Source organism: Meriones unguiculatus, chromosome 18, assembly GCF_030254825.1.
Source record: "Meriones unguiculatus strain TT.TT164.6M chromosome 18, Bangor_MerUng_6.1, whole genome shotgun sequence".
Classification (NCBI taxonomy): domain Eukaryota; kingdom Metazoa; phylum Chordata; class Mammalia; order Rodentia; family Muridae; genus Meriones; species Meriones unguiculatus.
This window is the reverse complement of record NC_083365.1, coordinates 52,049,511-52,068,991: the sequence shown is the minus strand read 5'-3', so window position 1 is coordinate 52,068,991 and position 19,481 is coordinate 52,049,511. Positions and strand designations below refer to the sequence as shown.

Here is a 19,481-nt window from a genome sequence, read left to right as displayed (position 1 = left end):
CAAAAACAATTTTTGAATTCCTGATGATATTTCAAACACACAAAAATTGTCATGATAAAACTCTAGAGGTTATATTTACTTACCTTTACATAGGCCAAGCTCTATTCTCAGCATTAGGCAATTTGTTGGATTAATCCTACCAGGGATATGCTATTACTGTTGTTACTGTGATTATTTTCATCAGTTAGGTTAAAGTACTTGAGACTTTTTCTTAGAACTTACATAGTTTCTTGTAAGTTTTTTTTTTTATCTAAGATCACAGAGTTTTTAATCACAAACTGAATTATGTATCTTTATCTGATGGAAACAACCATATTCTTTGCCAATATGTGTTTGAACTAACCCTCCAAGCTCTGAATTCCAAAAATAACGTGCTCTTTATTTATTTTAAAAGTTGGAAAGATTTTTCCACACTGAAACAATGTCATGGAGTCGCTCAGGCATAACATAATATATGTAATATAACTTGATTAAAGAAAATCATTTCTCTGAAGATATGAGATCAGGGAACTTGGACCTCTTGTGTTCCCAACCAACTATGTTGATCACAGCATCCCTCCCGGGGCTCAGAAAAGCAGTCCTTTATTAGGTACAGGAAAGGCATACACTGCCTTACCTCTGCTTATCCATTCTCACTGCACCCTTGTGTTTTCTTGACTATTCATACTAAGCCACTGTTTTTAAAACACATAATAGATCACAGAGTAGTTTCAATCTACTTTGCTTCATAATAGCCTTCATTTCTGTGTTTTTGTACCTTAATTCACCTACTCTCTCTGTCCCTTTCTGGTCTCTATTTCACCTTTCCTTTGGTCATTGGATTTGCGGACCTTGAATTCACTGCAGGCTATCATTTATTTTCATTCTCATGGTCAGCATAAATTATTTTCTGAATATTGAATTATTATGGAATCCACTCTGGGATACCAAAACATTATAGAGATATGTCCTAAAGGTATATTATAATTTTAATAGGGCTAAAGATCAGTTGGAGTTGTTTCTTCTTCTACTTTGTGAACTGGTTTACCTTCTCAAGAAATTTAGATAATTCAATGTTCACATTTCTTCTGCTTTATAGACTATTTTTCCAAAAAAAATTTAATTGTCTAAAGTAACTGTAACAGAAAATATAGTTGAAAATGAAAAATTGAAGAACGTCTAACTATTATTTTTCTGCTTTAATAGGTAGGGGACCTTTGACTTTATGTTATTGATATTTTTATTTACTCTCAAGCACATAGATATACAAACACAACAGATAAATGTCCATTCATCTATTGTTGATTTATTTATAGAAACTAAAATGAATTCACAAGTCCAACACAGTGATCTGAATGAGAATCTTGTAAATTCATAAGCCTCTGTGTTGGGGTGTGTTAGGAGTTTGTTTGTAACTGATCTTCTATCTCTTGTATAATAAGGATTCTGTGCCTGCTGTAAGTAGACAACAGAGTGAGGATTTTTCCCATGCTGTCCCTGAAGCACCACCTGGTTGCAAAACAAAAATCAATAGGATTCACAAATACAGTTGTATTCTTGCCTACCTATTGAGCATTATTAGCTAACTCTGTACCTGTTTATGGAGGAAGGCCCTATAGTGCACATGTCACATTATAAAACATTTAATAAAGATGCACAGACTCGCCAATGACCACAATGAACTAGCACAGCCACCATGCTATACAGGGCAAATGACAACAATTTGAACAGAAGAAAATGGAAGCCACTGAGCTTTACAGATGATCACAATCAAATCAGAACACATCAAAACAGCTGGCATTCTGTGCCTCAGTATCAATCAATCAGTTAGTTCTGAATCGCTGTATTCTTTATTTCTCTTTACAGTTTTGCTTGGGAGACTTAAAATAGCACATATCCTTCCCATTTGCTTAACTATCTGCTTTGAGATGTTTGGTTTTCAAAAAATTTTGGCCCAAGGGTCTTTGCAAATACCAATATTCCAACCAAAGACCATACATGGAGATAACATAGAACCCATGCACAGATGTAGCCCATGGCAGCTCAGCCTCCAGGGTTCCCTAGTAAGGGGAGTTCACTGACATGAACTCAGTGACAGGCCACAGAGGGAGACAATGCAGCCAGTCCTGATGAGACCTGATAGGCTAGGGTCAGAGGGAAGGGGAGGAGGTCCTCCCCATCAGTGGATTGAGGGAAGGGAATAGGAGGAGAAGAGGGAGGGAGAGTGGGATTGGGACATGAAGAGGGAGGGGGCTACAGCTGGAATACAAACTGAATAAATTGTAACAGTAAAGAAAAAAAAAAGTTTGGATTTTACATCCTAATACCAATAAACACAAATGACTGAAAGATCCATAAAAAAGCTAACTCTAATGTCATAAAATGATGTTCCACATTTTTTAAAGAAATCATATGATTAAATGAAATGCCCTAGAAGAAACATGAAAATTTTACTGTGGAATGAAGGTAATTCTGAAAACAGGAGTCATTATGTAATTTATACATGTGGCTCCTATTGTGATTTTCTAAGAACGCACATCAATATTTCAGTGATTATACAAATACTAGTTCTGGAAATCCAGGGTTGTTAGAAACTAAAATCTTAGCATGATTACATGTCCTGATTTTTAACACGAGCTCTTATCTTTGTTCTAGATACCTATTACACCATTTCTTGGCAACGGCTCTTCAGCCCTGGTGACCTCTTCCAGTCCAACACTCTACAAATTATTATCTCTGGATTCCCAGCTGACACACTGCCGGAGGCAAGAGCTACTACGAAGCCAACTAGAACTGTGCCTTTTCTCTTGTCAAGGTTTTTTTCTTACACAGGAAAAAGGAAGAAAAAAAAAGATGAAGCTGGGAAGAGTGGAGCTGTGTCATTTTCTACAGCTTATAGCTCTCTTCCTGTGCTTCTCTGGGACGAGTCAAGCGGAGCTGCCAAGGTCCCGATCCCAGCCCTATTTCCAGTCGGGGAGGTCCCGGACCAAACGCAGCTGGGTTTGGAATCAGTTCTTCGTACTGGAAGAATACATGGGTTCAGATCCTCTCTACGTAGGCAAGGTAGGGCGTTTGGCCTTTCAGAGCTCCAGATGGTCAGTCAATGTCTGTGGTCGGATGGAGAGCTGCTAGTACCTTTTTCTTTGATGATGGAAGGACAGAATGATCCTCTCTGAAAAGTTTATCATGCTTTAGTTATTAACTGCTGTGTCTGGTAGGACACTGAAGGTATAACTTAAGGAGTGATGCCCCCCTCCCCTTTTTTATGTCTTTGGGGCCTGGTTCACCACTCTTGCAACACAGCTGCTAAGCTCTTATTATCACAATTAGAACATGATGACACACTACAACTGAAGTAGTATGGTTCTTTCACAAGTGGATATTAAAATAGTTTTGTCAGTGTACATAACTGAACATGATGAGTTTTTTTTTTATTTTTATTTTTTACTTTTGTTAATCACACTTTATTCGCTTTGTATCCCCCCATAAGCCCCTTCCTCCTCCCCTCCCAATCCCAACCTCCCTCTTCCTTCTTCATGCATGCCCCTCCCCAAGTTCACTGACAGGAGAGGTCCTCTTCTCCCTCCCTCTGATCCTAGTCTATCAGATCTCATCAGGATTGGCTCCATTGTCATCCTCTGTGGCCTGGCAAGGATGTTCCCCCTTCAGGGGGAGGCGATCAAAGAGCAGAACGGGAACTCCACAGGGAGAAAAACAGAACCAGAAAGTTTGAACACAGGGGTTTTTCCAGATACTCAGGCTCCAACCAAGTACCATGCATGGAGATGACCTAGAACCCCTGCACAGACATGGCCCATGGCAGTTTAGTGTCCAAGTGGGTTACATAGTAATGAGAAGAGGGACTGCCTCTGACATAATCTGAATGAGTGGCTTTTTATTTTTTATTTTTATTTTTTTACTTTCATGGATTTGTAGGTTTTTTATTGTATATGAACATGTATATTACAGTAATGTTATTCATAACTATAACACAGCTGAAAGTAGTATTAAAATCGGAGCATGATTTATAGGAACTTTTTATTATTACCCTAGAAAATATTTTCAGCATAAACCGCCTATTCCACTTGATTTCTTTTTTTAGCTATTATTTTTTTATTTTTTATTTTATTTTTTTATTATTAGTTAGATTTTATTAACTCTGTATCCCAGCTGTATCTGCTCCAAGCCCTCTCTTCCTCCCTCATCTCCTCCCTGCCCCTTTCCAAGTCCACTGATAGGGGAGGACCTCCTCCCCTTTCATCTGACCCTGTTTTATCAGGTATCTTCAGGACTGGCTACAAAGTCCTCTTCTGTGTCTTAGCAGGACTGCTCCTCCCTTGGGGGGTGGGGAGGTCAAAGAGCCAGTCATTGAGTTCCTGTCAAAAATAGTCCCTGTTCCCCTTCCTATGGGAAACCAGTTGGTTACTGAGCTACCACGGGCTTCATCCACACAGAGGTTCTAGGTCATATCCACACATGGTCCATACTTGAGTGTCAGACTCAGAAAAGATCCCTGTGCCCAGATATATTTGGTCCTTGTGGAGCTCCTATCCTTTCCAGGTCATACTAACTCCCCTTCTTTCATATGTTTCCCTGCACTCTGCCAGAGGTTTGGTTATGAATCTTAGTATCTGCTTTGATACACTGCTAGGTAGAGTGATGAGTTTCATTATATCGTATCATACATGTATGTAATGAATTTTGGCCATGTTCAAAGCTGCACCTAGTATCTTCAAGGAATTCCCTCTTTTTGACACCCATTCACTTCCCAACTAGTCTGCCATCTATTTTCATAGATGTGTGTGTGTGTGGGGGGGGGTGTGATTCAGCCAGTTTCATGAGGGTTGCTTACAAGAGTATGGGTAAGAAGTGGGAGAGTTATTTACGGGAGCATCAACTCACCGGCATACCTGCAGGGGAAGGAAATGTCTGCTCCCCTGGCAGCAAAGGTCACTGTTAATTCTATACTGTCTAGTTTTGTGATATGGTGTAAACATATCCACATTGTGTATCTTTCTGCATAATTATTATTACAAATTGAAATATGAAATTTTTTAACCTTATGGCTTCAGCTAAAAGCAGTACAAGTCCGTTTTCTTAGTTATCTTCTTTTCAGAGAACTGTAATTTTTTTTCCTTACTTTTGAAAATGTCCTTTTAGTTAACTATGAGCGTGAATAGAATTCAGTTTGAGATGCTATTAGACAAATGATGAGCACATTCTGGTGTATGTATCTGGTCACATGTGGCAGCCAGAGAAAGGGTTTCTGGTGGTAGTGGTTGTTATTCACATACATGAAAAGAAAATATTCTTTTGAGATCTCACTGGCCTAAAGGGCATGTCAAAAGAGCACAGCCTGATGTTCACTTTCTTAAACCTTATTCCAGGCCATAGGCTCTTCAACATGTTACGGTGTCCTAAATTTCTCAGTGTGGCACTTTGCACTGGTAAAAATATTTATGAATAGGACAGATCAGTTGTACATTTCCCTTTTATCTCACCAGTCTTAAGTGCTTATTCTTCATAAAATGTAGCAGGGTTTATTAATACATTTGCTTAGAAATTTGGTTTATTTTTATTTCAAAGGTTAAAGAAATGAATATTTATATTGGAGATTTCTTTCAAATAATTTGGTTAAAATTTTGAAAAAAGTTAATAAATACCACATTGTTCAAAGTAATTTTAAAATATTTATTGTTTTCGTAATGTTTAAGATATTGATTGATACTTTATGAGAAACAGAAGGATGGAAGTGAGTTAATATCTTTGAGGCCTGTGGACTCATTTTGAATAAAAGCTTGAATTTTTTGGCAGTAAAACAAATATGTAAATACGAAGAAATATAATATTTACATTTATTTTACAGTAATTATCTTATACAACTATTAAAATAATTTAATATTTTATATATACAAAAATTTCTCTTACTTCATCTTAACTCATTTCCTTGTACAAAAATGATGGAGGTAAAGTCACTTGCTACAAATCAATGATGTGAATTTGATCCCCAAGACTCATGTGGTGGAAAAAAAACCCTCTAAATATCAATTTAAAATTATATATATTACATTACAAATGTGTATTAAGTTACTGAGCATATTTTATTCACTTCCTGAGGCAAATAGTACGATTTCTAGACATGGCTCTGCATTTCTTTAATCCCACTGGGAAGAAGAGGCAGGAGAATGAGGAGCTCAAGATCATCCTCATTCTTGGCCACAAAGGAACTGAAGGCCAGCCTGGACTACATAGTGCATTGTATCACAGAATACGTGTGTGTGTCTGTGTGTCTGTGTGTGTGTGTGTGTGTGTGTATTACAGAGTCAGAATTGTTGGCATATCTTATTGCACATGCAAGCAAGTTTGTGGGTTTTTTCTTATAAGATGTGTATTGAAAGGTGTCCTTACAAATGTTCCCAGTGAAGTGCACAAGATGTACAAGGTAGAAATGGGTTCAAGAAACCTAGCCTTTACTAAGGTATGAAAAGTAAGAAATGGAACATCTTGATATGGGTTTATATTTCAGAGCAAAAAGTATTAGACTCAGAGTAGGAGTTTGAATTTCTTTCTGAGAGGTGTCTCAGAATGTAAGGGCTATATATTCTGTGCAGATGAGTTGACAATTTGCATTTTGGGGGGCATAGTGACCTGAAGTAGCAGACGAATAAAACTAACTTTGACCCCATTACATTTGTTAGCATCTATAAAATTTTCTTTTGTTTGCTTCTAGGTAAGCTATGCAATGGCCATGATCAGATGTGCTTGTAGGACAGCAAACTAAATATATTAGAAAAAGATATTGAGGCTACATAGGCAGATGATAAGAAAGACAAAGAACCCTAGTAAATATTTTTTAAAGACACGTGTCTAACCATTTATCATGCTAATGAGTTGGCCACATACTTTAGCAACTAGATAAAATTCTAGCTTTTGTAACTATTTTAGGAGAAGTCGTAGATGATTTTGATAAGTGTTGTGGCTTTATTGGGCCACACATATATTGTATGTACAGAGTGTATCTGATTGAGAAGTATTATTGCTGCTTTTGCCATTTACTGTATAATTTGAGGTAAATTTTCTAGTGTTGTTAGCTTTTTGATTCTTTACCTCTGAAATAGAAATACTGACATCTACTGTTTTGTCTTTTTTTTATTACTTAGTAAATGATATAAAATATTAGGAGAGCTTGTGAAATGTCTCAGAAGTTAAGAACACATAATGCTCTTGGAGAGGACACAAGTACAATTTACTGCACCTATTTTGGGCAGTTTACAAATTTCTGGTCTCCATGGGGCTGCACTCTTTTGGAGAAACCTCCACAAATAAATACACATGAACATTAAAAAAATATGTTTTGACCAGGTAGTCAATGCAACAATAATTTAATATTTCTACTTTTTTATATAATATGAATTAGTAGAGCTATTGATAGTCTCTGTGGAATGTTTCATAAGTTAGCTCGTATGAAAGTAGCTACTGGTATATATATTTTGAAATATATATATATATGTTTCATATATATATGTTTCATAAGTTAGCTCTTATGAAAGTAGCTACTGATATACACACACACACACACACACACACACACACACACACACACACACATATATATATATATATATATATATATATATATATATATATATATATACTGAATAACATTTGTACTTATTCCAAAAGTTCAGAGTATTGGTCTGTTTGAGCTGAGCTTAGAAATGGAGACATAATTTCTCTAGGTTCCCTCAAAATTTCAAATTCTAAGATTATGATAATGACATGTGACCCCCAAAAGAGTTAATTAAGTGAAAGTATGGGAAGTAAAAGTTTGTCATTAAGATTCTCTGATTTGGCTGAACTGATTGGCTAGCAAGCCGTAAGGATCCTTATGTGTGCCTCTCTAGCACTGGAGAGGGGATTTGAACTCGGTTTCTAGTGGTGCAAGGCAAGTATTTCACTGAAGCCATTTCTGCCATTCCCAGTCCTGGGCTGGTTTTAGATACAATGAAATGACCCTCATTGATAACTTTCCTCTGCTTCTTTAATGATAGAAAATGTACAATTATTGGTCCTAAATGCACACAGAATTAAATAAAAAGCCAGCATGTTGTCATGCTCGAGTCCTGTTTAGAGAATGGCAGTGTATCCCCCTCAGTTAATTACTGCTGCGCCTTGTTTCTTGTGGTTTCTTATGGGACACAATGAAGTAAAGAGGCTCTTTAGCTCTTCCTGGGCTTCGTGTCCCAGTAGATCTGCTTGCCGCACACAGGAGGCCACATTTCCACCCAGCAGATTGCACCAGTGTAGGTTTTCAGCCAGTGTTCTCTTCACTTTGGTATTTCTCACTTAACGGGCCCTAACCCGTCTGGAAAAAAAAAATTGTCTGCAAAACCACCAAGACTCTGTTCCAGGTATTAAGTGGTTTTCATCTTTGCTAACTGTAATGGGCTGCCAGCCGATGGCTGCGCCCGAGGCCATTACTTTCACAGAAATATGTGCTTCCTGAACCTTCCCCAGTCTGCTTCCCTCATTCTTAACATCACTCGTGCTGTTTATGCTACTCACGTTTCTTCTCTACTCATTCAGGGAGAATTTATTCCTATTACTCAGTAGAAATCAAATACATAGAAATGCAGTGTTCCTAACTTGCATTCCATTAAACTGAACGTGTTGGTGTACATTACCCCCTCACTCTCTTCATTACACACCAGCATATCTTTCTCCAAAAGCTTCTGTATCTTCCAATACTGTGGCTGCATTCATTGCTGCAGAAAAGAAAATTTTATCAAGAAAATAAATTACATTAATGAGATGAATTGCAAATTATATTCCTTTGGGTTTTTTGTCACACACAGAAGGGGAAAATAACAAATTAAAAGTATTAATTACTTGGAAAACATATCTTTGTATTTGAATATATGTTATATTGCTTCTAGTGCAGAAAAAATAAATTAAACAGAAAACTGTCCTCTAAACATGTATGTTGCCTACAGTCAGATCAAAACAAAAGAGGAAATAATGACGCTTTTGTTGTTGTAGGAATGGATAGTTTTCATAAGATCTCTATAACTAGTTAGCTGGTGAAGGTACTTATTCGTAATGTCTTAAGATTTCTCACGGCAGCTGGAATTCCTGGTGGTTTCAAAAGACCATGGACATGAATCAGCTCTGTGGGATGCAAATAAGTTCGTGTTTTTAAAGAAATATTTCTAGGCAATTATTATTATTTTTTTTGCTCATAACAATTTAGTATTATGATGAGGACTTAAGTGAGTTTTCTCCATATGAAATCAGTAATTCAAAAATTGTGTTTGGTATGCTATCACAATATGGGAAATTAAAGATATCATAATGCGATAGTAAAAATGCAGAAACCTGCAATCATTTAGGTGTGCTTTGCCATCTTCACTGTTTAACTAACTTATAAATGAAAATGACAGTTTCCAAACACTTGATTGCTATATTATAAAACTAAAAGTTGAGGACTTAGGGAACATTTAGAGATGGATTCAGTTGCTGACAACCACATGGCTGTGCTTGCAAATTTCCTATTCAGTCTCTGCTGATCAAAATGGTTTAATGATCCTTCTCACATTCATTTCTGTTTATCCATAGTGCCACCTGTTTGGGGAAAGAAACGTCAAAAATTAAAACCGTGATACAGTCTACACTGCCCTTTTTATTCTGTGTTTAAGAGTAGTATAGTATATACTAAACTAAAGCAATGATTAGGTCGATATGTAAAGTGGACCGTCATTTTGACATGTTCTGATGCACAGGAAGGCACTGATCTTATTCTTATTTTGGTGGGTCACTAAGATAATTACAGAACGAAAAAATAGTTAAGACAAATGCATTTTTTTTCTGATTTAAGTTTATGCAGACATGTTCTATAACAATAACTTTTGTTCTTTTTTATCATTTTCATGAATAATCATGTTATTTTAACTCTCAGTTTGATTGCCTGAGACAGTTTTCAGGAACAGATTCGACACTATATCTCTTTTAGTAGTTGTTAAGCCTGTACTTCACATTTTTTCCTTTTATTTTCTTCCTTTTATCATTATTTCCTCAAATATATATGACAGCTCTATTTTGAAGAAACACTGTTCAGCAGTGTTTGATGGAAGAGCTAAGACTAAGGATTTTATAATCAAAACAGGTGACCAAATGACAAAAAGAAAAAGAAAAAAAAAACATTAAAATCTAAGGTTAAACTTTACCTGTGGAGGAGGAGAAACCAAAAGGTTTGACTCCGGGTTACATGAACAAATGCTTGCGTGGACAGCCATACTTCTGTGAATTGTTTTGTATTTTATATAGATTCTTCAACCAAGACAAAATGGGTAACTGACTAATCTCCTTAGGAGCACTAGGAGATCTTTATCAAGTAGGCAAAACACTTAAATTACAGCTGTGGATTCTCGTTATTTTGAGCATGTCACTGCAAAAAATTAGGCTCCATTTCTTTACCTGTTAAATGAAGATACATATTTTAAAATTTTTGAAGCTAATCTAAGCATAAAAAGAAATTGTAAACTGCTGTTCTGAAGCTCGGTTCCTCCAAATGATAGTATCCTCAGTCAATATTGTAAATATTCAATCTAGGAAACTGATATGTAAAACACATTTACTAATGAGGAAGTGTATTCAATTATTCTTTCTTTCTTTTTAGATTTATATATTTATTATGTATATAGCATTCTGCCGGTATACAGAAGAGGGCACCACACCTCATTATAGATGGCTATGAGCCACCATATGGCTCCGGGGATTTGAACTCCCAACCTCTGGAACAACAGCCAGTTGTTCCATCTCTCCAGCCCTCAAATTTTTTCTTAATAAAACTATTTTCTTGATGGGGATACACCCAGGATTATGCTTCTTTTTCCCCTATCTCATTAACTTTTTCAACCTGAGACAATTTATAGCTTAATTTATCAAAATTTTTTGTTGTTGTTGTTGTATGTGTGCATGCATGCTTGCATGCATGTTTGTCTGTTTGTTCATGTATCAATGTTGGTGAACAGAGGCCAGATATCTATGCTTACATCATCCTCAATTGTTCTCCACTACAGTTTTTAAGACAGCTTCTATTCCTGAGCCTGGAACTCACCAGTTTAGCTAGTTTTGCTGGGTAATGAGCTTCAGGGATCCTCTTGTCTCTTCCCGCCTTGCCTGTTCTTAGATTATAGGTTTTTCCCACCATATAAGTATGTCACTCAGGTCCTCTACAGCTATCACTTTACAGGATGAACCATCTTCCTTGCTTATGTTGTAATTCTTATACACATATATATTTTAATTGAAAATATTTTTATACAATACAATCTGGTGACAGTTTTTGCTGTTCCAACTCTTCCCAGATTATCTCCACCTCCCCACCTACCCAACTCTTTTCTTTCACATGCTTTCTATTTTTTTTTTCCAATGCAGTTTATTCAGGAACATTGAACAATCCTCGGACCCTGGGGAAGCCAGCCCACAGCTTAAATAGCCTCTGGGTAGCCAACCCAGGCGTGCCACGGGGGCAATGCAGATAGGTCCACATACATGGAAGCAAGCCAGATCCTCGGCCTTAGCCAAATGTGGAGTTGTTCGTGACAGAGAGCACTCACCATCGGGAAGGTGGAAGGCAGAAACCAGCTCCATCTTTAAGGCATAGCATTCCGCAGCTCTCTACAGTTCCCCCTTTTTGTTTTAGACGCATCAGGCAAGAGTAGAGGTCTGATCTCTGATATTAGAAATAAATTGGGACTTTGTACAGATGTTCTTTTAGGTGTCATCCACCCAAAGAGCATCAGACCGTCCGATACCTTTTTCTCAGAGGCGGGACCTGGGGCATCAACCCGCATGCAATCAGACATGCTCTTCTCTGGGTCCAAAGCGGCTGACCCTGAGTGCAGTGCTTAGCCTCGCATCCGAAAACAGGCAAACAAAGAAACAAACAAATCAGAAAAAAAAAAATAAGAAAACACAGGAAACCTGTATTTGTACACACTGAGAGGGGTTTGAGAGAGAGAGAAAGAGAGCAAGAGAAAGAGTAAGGGTGAAAGAGAGATCCCAAACTCCCCAAAATTGGAAACTACCATAAACAAGTAAAAATCAGCAAAACAAAACAAAAATGCCCGAAATAAGACATAAATTCTATAAAAATTACCACTGAGTTCATTTGGTGTTGTCTATCCACTGTTGGGTATGGGGCCTTCCCTTGGGTGTGTGGTTAATATACATTAATATACCCAGGGAGAATCCATTAGAGAAACGTAATTTTTCTTTTGCAAGCTGAGGTCAACTGGATATAGGTTCTTGGTTAGGGATGAAAACTCGTATCTGCTTTGCTCTCATTGTGCTATGACCCTGTCTGGATTGAACATTGCTATCTTTTGTTTCTTTGCTTGCTTGCTTGTTTTATTTTTATAGTTTTATAATTTATTCATTCTATACCCCGATTCTATCACCTTCCGTCATCTCCCCCGAGGCCGCCATACCACCTCTTCCCACCTATTTCCCTTCGCTACACCACTGAAGGGGGGTCCTCCTCCCCTACCATCTGACTCTAGCCTACCAAGTCTCATCAAGACTGCCTGCATGCTCTTTCTCTGTGGCCTGGCAAGTCCACCTTGCCTGGAAGAAGCGATCAAAGAGAAGGCAACCAAGTTTATGTCAGAGATAATTCCTGTTCCCTTTACAAGGGAAGCCATATGGAGTCTGAGCTGCCTATGAGCTACATCTGATTAGAGGGACTAGGTTCTGTCCATGGATGATCCTTGCTTGGGGCATCAATTTCTACAGGAACCCCTTGGCCCAGATATTTTGGCTTTGTTGGTCTCCTTGTGGGCCTCCTGTTATAGGCAAATATGGAAGACTTAAACATCTGTGGACTTTGATTTCTATTGGGAAATCTATCAAACTCTTTTGTAATGTTATTTAATTAAAATACAATTGTTTTTACATATTGTAAGGCCAGCTATATACTGTGTAGTTTGTTTTTGGCTGTGATAACTGGAAGTCCTCAGAGCACTTTTGAAATATATTGATAAAATTGCTTCATGGAGTTCTTGAAATTCATCAGATACGTTTCAGACAGAGAAGATTCTAGCCAAGAGCTGGAGAAGCAGCTTCTGACCCACTGCCAAATAAAGACAAAAGACAGAGTCAAAATTTATGTGTGATGAAAGAGTGTGGTGAGGCAATCTACATTTCTAGTTCAACTGGATTTCTTGTCTTCTGAAAGATGAATACAGAGGAGTAACTTTTTTAGGATGTGCTGTTTTACTGGAATTGTAATTAAAGTACCAGAAACAAAGTGTTTAGCATCATCCCAGCAATTTTTGTATATAAAGGCTACGATTATCTGATAAGAATGCATTTATTCAAATGTTTGATTATGTCCTTCGTTAAAATGCTGACATGTTTTTAAGGTACTTAGCTGAAAACACACAAACAAAATTTGGCCAACACATACATAATGTTCAACAGATGTGTTTCAAAGATTTGTGATGATCGCTAGTGGAATTAGTCAAACCATGCTCAAATTAGATTTTTCTGATTTGTGAGTCATTTAAGTGTCCACATTAGAGCCGAATATGTATGGAAAGATTAAACATTCTGTAGCTGGTTCTCTAGAACTAAGTATAAATAACATAAAAACTACCATTTTCTTTCCCATAACATATCAAAGAATCTTAGTTCTGAGTTGCACAACTTCCTTATTTCTGAGATAGTTTACATAATTTTCTGAACTGAATCATAACTGAGCTGCTACTTCTTGCTTATTCAAGAGAAGCAGAGCTCCTGGCACTGAAATTCAACTTAATTATATACCAGAACATGATTCCTACACTGAGCTATAATTTGTATGAATCAAATATGAATATTAAAGACATCATTGATAACTATGCATTATGAAATTGGCTAGTGTGGCCACATTTAAAAAATTAAAGCCCTATATGAGTCTATAAAGAAATATTTATACTAAAGTAATAGGGAAGCTTGCATATAAAAACTTGAAATTTTAATTTTTCTAATGATAGTACCAATAGCTGGCACACAATTTAAGGCTTGATGTTGACATTAAAGCCCAGGTTTTATTAGCGAGAACAATGTGCAGAATGCTTGCCTCTTTTAACATCTGAGAGTAGATATTTACTTGTGATGAAACAAATATGATGAGTAAACTCGTTAGATAAGTTCTATGATGTAACGGTATGAAACGAGACTATTTTCCCATTGATGAGATCGTTTGTAGTAAACTTGAGTAAAACTGAAGATATAAAATGTGAGTGGATAAGGGCTTACGGATTGCTAAGCACAGTGTTCCTATACCTCAGAAATATAATTATTTTTCAGTGCTTGTGTGTGATCAAAAGTTGTATGTAAATAACACATACATATAGAGAGAAGACCCAGATGTACACTTATGCTAGTACAAACACTAATTTCAGAAGTATGTGGTCTGTGTGCATTTTCTCTGTAATGTCAAAATATGATTTCAGATGAATGGTCTGGATCTCCTTTGCCATTTATAAAATAGTTACAATATTCTAACCTCATAGAAATATTGTGAATACAGAAAAGCGTACATTAAATTACATAATGAAGCTCCTAAAAGAGAAACTGTATGTGTATAAATTAGGAAGCTTCTTGAAGAACCAGTTCAAATACATGTATCAAGATTTTTACTGGTGTTGATAGAATTAGCTCCTAATAACACCTTAAACTATGATTTTTGTTTTGGGATTTTTATTATTAATTTTATTATAATGAGATAAGGACAGCAACATAATTAATGTTAAATCATGAAGCCTTTATTTACAAAAATCCTACCCAAGGAATGTGCTAAGAAGAAAGTTTAAAAAAATAATTCCAGCTTTGCAAACCAAAATGAATCTCTTTGAAATCTTTCCTCAGAAATATTATTTGTCTTTGTATCTCCTCATCCACTACAGACTCTAAAAATTCCTCATGAGATTCTGCTAGTTTATCCCTAGATTTCTCTCAAGTCTTCCAGCTTTCTTCTTCTCTGTAATAAGCTAAAGTAACCTTTCTTGAGGGATGGACTACAGTCTCTTTCCTCCAGGCTGAGAAATGACCTCTTATGTTGTTAATATGTTACAGGGCATCAGAGCCAGGGTTCTGCCTTTATCATGTTGCTGAACATGATCCAAGTAGAAAGGTTTCCTCATGTCTGGTGATGCAGTATTGAAAGCACTCCCATGGCCCTGACCATTTCATGGACCACAGATTCAAGGACCGTGAAGTTCAATGGAAATATGTGTAGTTTAGGATACAGGAAGACCTGGACTTCATTCATGGCTATATCACCTATGCATGTATGATCGTCACATTCCTTTATTTAATCCCCAAGACAGCTCTGTCTCTGTTTAAAAATTGTATATCAACCAGAAGGATATAATGTAAAAATGGGGATCCAAGGAGAGATCTCGGTGAATATGTAGCTGTATGAAAAGTTCAATCTTTATTTATCCTTCTGCCTCACTGAGGAACACAGAAAAAAAAAAAAAAAAAAAAAAAAAAACTTCAACTCATTGTCTGGTCAGTGTGGCAGAGAACAGGTTGCGCAAATTGAATCTGAAGAACTGTGAGCATTAAAAAAATTGAGAGCTCTCTGTTTGGTTATTTCTTGTTTTCTATGTGGAACTGGACAATCTGCATTTTGTAAAACCATCATGGGATATGTTATCTAACTAAAAAGATATATATATGTGTGTGTGTGTGTGTACATATATATGTGTGTGTGTGCATACATATATACATGTATATGCATATGCATATATGTATATGTATACATACATATATGTATATATGCATATATTTATAGATTAATTCAGGAAATTAAAGACTTGCTTACTTTCTTTAGCTATTCATAAAATTATGAATAATGTGATTAGTAAATATCTTATTTCATTTTTAATTTTTCTTTTTCTTTCTCTTTATGTATATTTCCTAATCCCTAATGTACCTAGTCCCTCCAGTTCTTATCCCTACATGCTCCCAGTCCATCTGCAGAATCTGTTCTATTCCCCCTTCCTAGGGAAATCCATGCTTCCCCACATAGCCCTGCTTTTTATATAACCTCTCTCAATCTGTGGATTGTGGCTCTGTTGTCATTTAATTAGAAGCTAAAATCCACTAAGTGAGTACATATCATATATGTCTTTCTGGTTCTGCGTTACCTCATTCGAGATGATTTCTTTTTCTACTTGCCTCTATTTGACTGAAAATTCTATGATGACATTAACCGATGAGTAATACAGCGTTGTGGAAAGGTGCCACCTTTTCTTCATACACTCTTCGGTTGAAGCGAAACTAGTCGGTATATATCCAAAAGACTCTTCACCCTACCTGCAGGACACTTGCTAAGTATGTTCACTGTTTCTTTATTCAATAGCCAGAAACTGGAACAACCTATATTAACATAGGTTTTTTTTTTAATATTAGAAACTTTTGGAGCTTTAAAATATATTTTCTATATTTTTCTAAACCCAATAATTATTTGCTCTGTGTCTCCAATGAGTGATTGGAAATCCTCTGGTTCATTTCTTTGTAAGTACAGGAGTGGCAAAATACCAAATTCAAAATGAACTCAGGTTCAGAAACAATAAGATGTAAATACAAATGTCCATGTCATCTATTTCCCTCAGCTTTGTCCATGTCAATGGCTTTAGTAGTAAACAATATTTTATGCAGTTCTTGTTTGTACTAAATAAGATACTTTATGCAAAACTTTTCATTCATGTTAAGTCTAAACTATGTGTGGGTATTGCTCATAACAGTAAAAAAATTTTACTCCATGTTTGCTACTTTGCATACACGACTAGTTAAAAACAGTGCAAACTGTCTTCACAGTTAAAATACTGAGACAGAAATGGCATTTCTGGTGGAAATGTTTTTGGCAAAAAAAATCATAAATGATACTGGGACAAGATCTTTTGGGAGTTATGAAAAGTAATACATATATAATAAACTCAAGGCTGGTCTTTCATTTTAATAATTTACTCCCAGAATCATACCATATTCTAATTTACTTACAACAGCTTTTTCAGACAATAAATTTGTAATGCTTATAACATTATAGTTAGTGAAGAGTTTATATTTGGTGGAAAACAGGCATGCACTAACACTTAGTGTAAAAGAATACCAAAAATTTGAAGGAGAGTTGGGAGGGGAATATGGGAGGCTTTGGAGAGAGGGAAAGGAAAAAAAAAAGTTGTAATGAGATATGATCTCAATTTTTTAAACAGTTGGACACTAAACACACACACACACACACACAGAGAGAGAGAGAGAGAGAGAGAGAGAATGAGAGAGAGAGAGAAAAGAGAGACAGACAGACATAAGAAATTTTCATTTTCAGATATATTTTGAATCTTGAAAGAAAATGAACTCTGAGTGTTTTCCAGGATGCAAAGGTTTCCAGAACTGTTGGAGCACTGCTATGATCCTTTGTGGACCAGATAAAAGGACTTGCTTGATGAGCTTCCTTTTTTTAGGAGCATGTCTGAGCTCATAGCTACGTTTATTCTGAAATTTAAATCAGGCTATTGCTATGGTTTATAAATATAGATATTGCTAAACTGAATTCGGAAATTAAGTTTCCCTAAATCACAAGACAGTTGGACAAACAGTAGCATTAAACATTTCCACCTTAAGTACTAAGAATCAAGACTATCACATCACATTTCTGGATCTGCGACATTACTGCATTTTAAGGAGAATGAAGTTTTAAACATCTCTATGTAATTTAAGGACTCACATAAACAAGATTCATTTCCTGTATGCTTTAAGAAAGTTGTACAAACAAAATCTAAGTGTTTTTCCATTATGGTGACCTTACGAACATGTGGAAATACCACACGGTGTTTGTAAGGGAATGTTGCAGGGCTGCTAAGAGGTGCCACTCTAGACCGTGGTTCAGTGGTTTAGGGTCACTCTAGAAAGTATGCAGAAGTTTCACAAAATAATTAATCAAGCACAGGTAAAGTGAAAAATAACCCACTTCCTCCTTCTTAAAAATAATTCCAATGAAATGGAAATCGTGAAGCTGGAATGAATCATACAGAGGTTGTGTTTGCTCCAGAAGGGACAAGGACTACTGAGACATACATAACGGGGAAGTTTTAGTGTGCTTTCCTGTTGCTGTGAATACTACTATGACCAAAACAACTTGGAGAGGAAATGATTTATTTCATCTTGTGGCTTAGGCTGCATTCCTGAGGGGACCTAAGACAGAAACTCAAGGCAGAATTTTGAGGCAGAAACTGTGGAGAAATGCTACTTACTGGCTTGTTTCCTCTGACTTGCTCAGCTCAGCTCAGCTTTCTTATATAGTCCAAGAAACCCCACTGATGGCACCTGGCACTGCATCAATTGGCTTTTTAGAAAATGCATCAAAGACATGCCCAAGGATACATCGTATCCAGGCAATTCTCATTTTCCTCCCCTTTCCATTAAACTCTGGGCTTGTGTAAAGTTGACAGCTAAGCTAATGATGACAAGGATGAAGATGAAAATGATATTACAATGTTTCTCATTCATAAACAGTATCCCTGCTGATTGAATATAAGATGTAGAGGGCATGAGCGTTAAGACATTTCTACAGGAAATAAGTGTTAACCCCATATAAAACTTCAGAGGATAATCAATATGTGGCTTTTGCAATTGATTAGCCAATATAAGGAAGGCAATACTGCAGCTCTGCATTGAAGGTATCCATGGACATGCATAAATTAGAGATTTATCTACCCAAATAGAAACATCTGAGTAGAGAATGAACTTCCCAGCACCACAACTATTCACATGGTTACTTGAGGTCATGTCTTTTCTCCCTTATTCTCTCCAATTCATAAACTGATAATCTTGTAAAAATGAAAGCCCCTTCAATTTCTTCAGAGACTTGAAGGTTTTGTTTATTTATTTGTTTTTGTTTTATTTTGTTTTTTTCAAGCAGGTTGCTTGGTTAGAGTCACACCAAGGTGCTTTATGCGATTTGTGGCTATTGTGAAGGGTGTTGTTTCCCTAATTTCTTTCTCAGCCCTCTTGCCTTTTGTATATAGAAGGGATTCTCATTTTTTTTGAGTTAATTTTGTATCTAGCCACTTTTCTGAAGGTGTTTATCAATTTTCTGAAGGTGTTTATCAGAAGGTGTTTAAGAAGTTCTCTGTTAATATTTTGGGATCACTTATTTATACTACTATATCATCTCTGAACAGTGATCTTTTCTGATTTGTATCCCCTTGATTTCCTTTAGTTGTCTTATTGCTCTAGCTAGGACTTCAAGAACTATGTTGAAGAGATATGGAGAGAGTGGACAGCCTTGCCTTGTCCCTGATTTAAGTGGGATTGATTTAAGTTTCTCTCCATTTATTTTGATATTGGCTATGGGCTTGCTGTATATTGCCTTTTCTATGTTTAGGTATGTGCCTTGTATCCCTGATCTCTCCAAAACTTTAAACATGATTGGGTGTAGGATTGTATCC

At 36.4% G+C, this 19,481-nt stretch overlaps 1 protein-coding gene across 5 annotated transcripts in view; it reads left to right on the top strand.

Annotated features, from left to right (window-relative positions):
• The window catches only part of Cdh7 (cadherin 7), a 156,661-nt gene that overhangs the window by 9,315 nt on the left and 127,865 nt on the right, over window positions 1–19,481 (top strand). For all 5 annotated transcript variants that reach the window (XM_060372226.1, XM_060372224.1, XM_060372225.1 and 2 more), the window contains one exon: window positions 2,635–3,042. In XM_060372226.1, the coding sequence (XP_060228209.1) occupies window positions 2,833–3,042 (210 nt within the window). In that variant the 5' untranslated portion in view covers window positions 2,635–2,832. The remainder of the gene's footprint in view (window positions 1–2,634; window positions 3,043–19,481) is intronic.